Source organism: Mobula birostris, chromosome 1 (genome assembly GCF_030028105.1).
Source record: "Mobula birostris isolate sMobBir1 chromosome 1, sMobBir1.hap1, whole genome shotgun sequence".
NCBI classification, from domain to species: domain Eukaryota; kingdom Metazoa; phylum Chordata; class Chondrichthyes; order Myliobatiformes; family Myliobatidae; genus Mobula; species Mobula birostris.
Window position 1 is genome coordinate 104972807 of NC_092370.1, and position 7063 is coordinate 104979869.

General features: G+C 45.8%; 1 protein-coding gene across 5 annotated transcripts in view; it reads left to right on the forward strand.

Annotated features, from left to right (window-relative positions):
* LOC140198631 (CMP-N-acetylneuraminate-beta-galactosamide-alpha-2,3-sialyltransferase 1-like) overlaps positions 1–4615 on the forward strand; it is a 100108-nt gene extending 95493 nt beyond the window's left edge. For all 5 annotated transcript variants that reach the window (XM_072259637.1, XM_072259659.1, XM_072259644.1 and 2 more), the window contains 2 exons: positions 1077–1196; positions 1842–4615. In XM_072259637.1, the coding sequence (XP_072115738.1) occupies positions 1077–1196; positions 1842–2015 (294 nt within the window). In that variant the 3' untranslated portion in view covers positions 2016–4615. The remainder of the gene's footprint in view (positions 1–1076; positions 1197–1841) is intronic.
* The last annotated feature ends 2448 nt before the right edge of the window (positions 4616–7063 follow it).

Here is a 7063-nt window from a genome sequence, read left to right on the forward strand (position 1 = left end):
TGTTCCACAGCTTTGCATTTATTTTGCATGTTCACGTTCTTGCTCTCTTACTGCCTCTATTAACCTATTAGCTCAATCATTTATATCCCACTGCAACCCTGCCCTCAACAAAGGAAACCATGTTTAAAGAAAAACATCAAACCCCCAGCATGCAGAAAAATAAGAACAAGTTGCGCAAACGCCAACGAAAAAAGGGGGTGAAGAACACAGAATACGAAACACTAAATCACAAAAACATCAAAAGTGTCCGGGCTCTCCAGCACAGTGTCTCTTGCTATCTGCAGGCTGCAGCCTAGTCCGCTCCAATTGAAATTGCACAATACAGCAACAAAAAAAAAGGAGCATCCAGAAAGCAGAAGCGCCTCATAACGTGAACTACGGAGTCAATCAACAAATGGCATCAATTAAACTTTGCCCATGATCCATGTACTTTGGCAACATCAAGTGAGGGGAGAGAGGGAGGGAGCGAGAGAGAGAGGTGGGGAGGGGGAGAGAGAGCTCACCCACCCGCCTTCTGCTCTGATGCCCATTGATTTGAATCTGGCTCGATGCTTTAATCAGTGGGATCAGTGAAAAATGGGAGACCAACTTGGGAGTGCGCCTCATCTCCAGGCTTCTTAGCCTTCAGACTGCATGCCTCACTCGAAACCTTGCTGAACTGCCTCACAGTTAGTAAAGGGCCAGATTGCTCAGTCAGCCTGAAAACAAAATGTAGATCACAGGCTCCAATAGTAGCAGGACCAAATTTGAAAGAAAAAGATAAAGTAAGCAAAGTGAAAGAAGTAGTTTTGTGATCTGTCAAGAGATATTCCCATCGCCTTATTTGCCCTCCCACCCATACACAGTCTACAATTGAAAGCCAGTTTATTTTCTCTCCTCCCCACTTTTGATGAAAGCGTTGAAATGCCTTTACCAGTTTCTATTTCCGAAAGAGGCTGCCTGACCTGCCGAGTGCTTCCAGCATTTCCCATTATTTCAGATTTTTTAAATATAATTTTATAAACTTATTGTTTGCCTTCCTCGAGACCAAAGACAAATCTCCTCTAAATCAGATTTCTTGATCTTTATATTTTCAGGTATTAGTTGTGAACCCACATTTTTTTAAGTACATTTGTAACAACTGGAATGAGAATCATGGGAAGTACTCATCAACTGGAATGATAGTCCTAATTTTTGCACTTCATGTCTGTGATGAGGTAAATGTGGTTTCTATTGTGAATAAAAGAATGCTTACTGATTTAGCAAGAGCACCTGTTGCAGGTTGTAAATGTCTCTGCACATATCTTTCGGTTGAATGCAAACAACAGGAATTCTGCAGATGCCGGAAATTCAAGCAACACACATCAAAGTTGCTGGTGAACGCAGCAGGCCAGGCAGCATCTCTAGGAAGAGGTACAGTCGACGTTTCAGGCCGAGACCCTTTTTTAGTCCTGACGAAGGGTCTCGGCCTGAAACCTCGACTGTACCTCTTCCTAGAGATGCTGCCTGGCCTGCTGCGTTCACCAGCAACTTTGATGTCTTTTGGTTGAATTCAGGTTTTCTTTAGTTAACTAATATTCATAGCACACAAAATGCCAGTGTTCTCTTGTGAATTGATGAATGGTGATGAATGGTGTTGAAAGGAGCGTGGATGTCAATTGAGTCCCAAAATATTGCACTGCCTTCCACATCTCCTCCAGTGCTTCACACGTAGTCTGGAAATCATGCAAGCAAACATTTGCTTTGCAGAGTCATTGCATGCAATAGGCATTAGAATTACAAACAAGGGAAAAAGATGAGAGCAGATTGACACTCCTCACTTGCAGTGTTATTCTAATATCTACAATTTCTCTTGTTTGCAGGTGGATGTTTATGGATTTGGTGCCAACAGATTGGGGCACTGGCATCATTACTGGGAGAAGAATTCAGGAGCAGGAGCTTTTCGAAAAACAGAAGTTCATGATGCAGATTTTGAAGCCGATGTCATCCAGACACTCGCCAATATTAGCAAAATACAGTTTTTCAAAGGTGTTTAAGTCTGCAAGAATGTGACTCATGTCCAGGCAAATGCATATTATAGCTGTCTGTGTTCATTGAGGTGATGGAAATGCGAACACTATCATAAACTCAGACAAATTGAAAGAAAAAACTATTCTCTACCATAATGTGCCTTAACTTTAAATTTAAAAGGACATTCTTACTGTGAGATTGTGGTGTTTTTCCAATTTTTAGATTCCCTCTATCATTTTGATTCTATTGATTGTAGTTCTTAATAATACAAGTATTGTGTAGCCGGCAACTCAATTAGCAAAACCTGAACTCTGCATATTTACCCTCAGCTTTGGTGAAGAAAGATAGCCAACCTGGCATGAATTTTAGTTGCAAGTCTAGAAAGATTCAAGATTCATTAGGGTCCTTTGCATGGTTTACAGGTTTCCCATACAGAATAACTGATTTTAATGTTTCAAAAGGCAGGAGAAAAACTCTCCTCTTGGTTTAGTGCCTTAGTAGCTCAAAAGTTGTCTTGGCAATGTGTATGCACAAAGCCATCTGATGAGGCTGGCATTGGGACTTCAGCATGATTCCAGCACTGTGAGTAGATTGTTGTTGCTTACCATCTAGATTTGCAGTTGGGTGAGATTACCCAGAATCACATATTAGCATTCTGGAATCATATCCTAGGATGTCCTCAATTCTATAACATTTAGGAGAGTAGTGAAGATCAGAGAGTAAGTACAAGGAAGTAAAATACATGGACACAGTCATCGCGTGCAACTGCACTATGCCTATATGTTCATAAAAAGGCTACTTATTAACTGTGATTAGGAATTGACAGTTAAGCTTTTTCTTCCATTCTTTCTATGAATTACTCAGACAACTTACTTTCAAGACTTTTGAGATCTCGTGCATTGAGGTGTTTAATAAGGAAGACTTCCCATTCGGATCTCAGCTTGAAGAATGCTAAGGATGTCTCTGGTGTCTCCAGAATAAAATGATCAATAAGTGTTCCTGTGCTGATTTACGACAGCTGCAAGGGATACTCTTGTAGTTGTAAAGTGAGGGTTAAATCAAAAGAATATTGTTATTCTTCAAAACAACTTGCCTTACATTCCCTATTAAAGATTAGCTGAGCACTTAAGCATTTGCATCCTGTGGAAAAGGTACTACAACAGAAATCAACTTTCTCCATAAAAACCTCTGCCAATAGTTTGATTTTCTCAGTTGATGTAATAGCACAAGATGTCTATGAAGACAAGTCAGGGCTTTGATAGAACTGAAATGTTCACAGGAGAACATCCACCACAGAAAGAATAAAAATTGCTTTATGGACAGAAACAGGACTTTTAAAAAGAACAAATGTTAATGCTTCATCTGCTACCAGACAAATAGCCTTAAAGAGGTGGTAGAAGGAAATGAATTTACTAGTCCGGTGGAGCTAAGTGCATTTGCGGCAAAGAAAGGACCTACTGTGCATTTAATCACAAACAAGAGAAAATCTGCAGATGCTGGCTTCCAAGCAACACACACAAAATGCTGGAACTCAGAAGGCCAGGCAGTATCTTTTGAAAAAAGTACAGTTGATGTTTCGGGCTAAGACCCTTCAGCAGGACTGGGAAAAAAAGCTGAGGAGTAGATTTAAAAGATGGAGGGAGGGGAGAGACGAACACAAGGAACCTTCCTCTGGTGCTCCTCCCCCCTTTTCTTTCTTCCATGGCCTTCTGTCTCTTCTATCAGATTGCCCCTTCTCCAGCCCTGTATCTTTTACACCAAACAACTTCCCTGATCTTTACTTCATCCTTCCCCCTTCAGGTTTCACCTGTCTCCTTGTATTTGTCTCTCCCCCACCTTTTACACATCAAGAGAGATCATATTGAAATAAAGTCTACCCTCGTAGGAACCTACTCAGATTCACGCAGACCCACTGGATCTTTAGGGTTAATTCCCTGAATTAACCTTTAAAAGCCTAGAAATTAAGAAGGTGCTAACTAAACTTAACCATATTTCAGTGGAAGGGTATTGTCACTAATTTAGATTCCAGGTAAATTCTGACTCCACTGGTGAACAAATAATTTTCTATCAACTATATTGTTGAGAGCCAACATAACACCTGTGAGTCCATGAATTGTTCTCAGAATCAAGGACTTATAGGGAATTATGTTTTATTTTAAACTTAATAATGGGTGGAATGAAAAATAGGGTACAGTTTTTGAAGTTGAGGTGATGGAGATGTAATAATTCTGTATTCTCTTGAATATTGTGTAAGAGGTTTCTTCTTTTATGTTACTGTGTATGGTAATTAAAATGGCTTCTTTGTTATGTTAAATGCTGAGAAAGTCTCAAGCTAGCACTTTGCTTGGGTTATAACAGATAGCAGAGTACTATGAACCAATGGGTGTCCATGTTATTCTTTCTTGGGGTGATATGCTGTCTCATATGGCTGGGAACCAGGGGCTTTTGGCGGGGAGTTGGAAGAGAGACCGTGAGGAGGACGGACATGCAGGGAAATCTCAGGTTATCACTCCGGGTGGTCCCGAGCTGCGAGTCGAAGGGGTCAGAGTGGTCCCGAAGAGGTCCCCGAGCTCCAACGTGTGCACGAAGAAATTGACCTTTGATAAGTCTGGCGTCTTTTCCATTCCTTTTTTTTTATTGAACTTCTATTAATCTCATAGACTTAGTAATATCTATAAAGTGTAATTGGTGAACTGTACGTTGTGTGTTGGCTGATGATTGGTGTTTGAAGCTGAATCAGGTGGCAGTTGTACAGCAACCGACATCACCAGGAGACAAGCTAGGTGTTGGACAGGGGTTTCCCCTGGATAAATACGAACCAATATAGTCGAGCGTTATATTAGTGGGGGCAGATGACCGGGTTTGGATTTTCGTTAAAGCTGTATAAGTCACCCCGTTAAGTAGTACGAAGGTGGATCGAGATAGGATTGTAAGCTGGTGTGAGGTAAGAGGACGTACCGGTGAATCATGCGTGCGTGTTAATTGGGGTGGATTTCCGCATTTCGGGAGATGTACTAGTGCGAGGGTTGAGTTTGATCAAAGGTATAGGGTAGGTAGAACTGGTAGCTAGAAGGTGTGGTAAGTGGAATCTAGCTGGGTGTTGGTTCGGATGAGTGTTGAAGTCATGATGTTGGAACTGCCAGCGACGGTCAGCGTCTGGGGGAGGCGGGGCCGTGGGGTCGCCACACCCTCCCGGAGGAAGAAAGTGAGGAGATGCTGGAGGAGGACCTAGATGAGACCCCAGGGGAGGTGCCAGTAGCCTGTGGTGGGGGGTCAGAGTGGGAAGGCTTGGCCAGGCCCCGCCCCCAGCTAGAGGTGAGACCTCTGAGTTAGCAGCCGCCATTACCTCCCTGGTGAGAAGGGTCAAGAGGCCCCACCCGAAGCTGAGAATTTTCTCAGGAGCCACGCCAACCCCGGAAGGGGAGAACGACTACGAGGTACAGATTGAGGATACGTCCCAGTTGTTAGAGGTGTGACCAGGTTCGGATGAGGAAAAGAGACAGCGATTGGTGGAAAGTTTGAGGGGAGTGGCAGCACGTGCAGTCCGCGAGCTGGGGGCGGACCGGCCCTCGGCTTCCCTGGCGGAGTATCTGGAAGCCTTGGAGGGAGCGTTTGGAATGTCAGGAGATCCCTGGGAACTTCTAGCGGAGTTTCACCACATGGGGCAGGGTAGAGGGGAACCGCTCTCCGAATACATTTTTCGGCTGGAGAGAATACTTACTCGGTTGCGGCGCCGAGGGGTAGTGAAGGCAGATGAATTGGCAAGGTTGAGGATGAGTCAGATATTTAGTGGTTCCCTGGAGGAGGACAAGGTGGCTTGGAGTCTCCAGTAGTCTGATAAAAGAAGCCCCCCTCCATCATTCGGGCAGCTGATTAGAGAGGTGTGGGAGGAGGAGAGCGCTTTGGGCCGGAAAAGGGGCTCGGGCCACCAGGGACGGTCCTTAGCTGTTCAGGAGGTGGTAGCTAGGTTGAGAACCGAGAAACCCAAGGGGTTGCAGGGGGGAAGGGACCCCCCCGCTTGAGGGGATGGACAGGGAGTACTCCCTTTGTGGACGGCCCGCACCATGGGTTGGGAGTGGGGGGTGTCCCGGGAGGAGAGGGTCGGCGGGTAGCGTGTGCTATAACTATGGGAAAGAGAGGCATTTCCGGCGGGAATGTGAGTGGCTGGGGGTGTGCTACAGCTGTGGGGAAGCGGGTCACTTTCAGAGGGATTGTGAGAGACAAGACGCCCCGCAGAGGGAAAACCCCTGGGCGACTAAGAAGGGAGAGGTGTTGGGAAACTTAGGAGAGACTCAGTGAAGGAACAGACTGGAGTCTCAGGAGGAACACGTTCCCAGAAATCAGCCATGGGACCCCCGAAAGCACAAGCCTTTTTTCAGGATGGACTGGTGGGATCCCGGTCCAGCGTGTCCCTACGGATGGAGAGAATCTTGGCAAGAGTCATCCTTGACACAGGATCACAGGTTACCTTATTGTACCAGTCGTTCTACAACAAATATCTAAAGCATTTGCCAGTAACCCCGTTTAATGCACTGGAGATTTGGGGCATAAGTGATGGTGATTACCCGTATGATGGGTACCCGTCTGTGAGATTGGAACTCTCGGAGGGCGATGTGGGAGTGCTGGAAGCCCTTGAGACATTGGTGTTGGTCTGTCCGGACCCATTGGAAACAACTGGCGCTGCCCTGCTGGTGAGGACTAACTACCCTCTTGTGTGACGGCTCCTGGGAGTCTGTAAGGAGAAGGCGGGGGAGAACTTTCTGGAGACCCTCTTGGTACACCCAGTGTTTCGAGCAGCGTTCGAGGAAGTGGGTGACCCCCAGGGGCTGGATCCTGAGTGCAAACGAGGGACGGTGTGGTGCACTCAGGCGAGGCCTAAAGTGATACGGCCAGGGCAGGTGGCACTAGTGATTGGGACCCCCAGATTCCCTGGAGTACAGGTGGGTGAGGCCCTGTTAGTAGACGCCCTGGAAGACCTTGAAGGGGAGTCCCGGATCCCGGCTGGGGTGCTGTTGAGACCTCAATTGCAGGGGCCCTCGGTTGTACAGGCACGCCAGATAAGGGTGATTGTAAG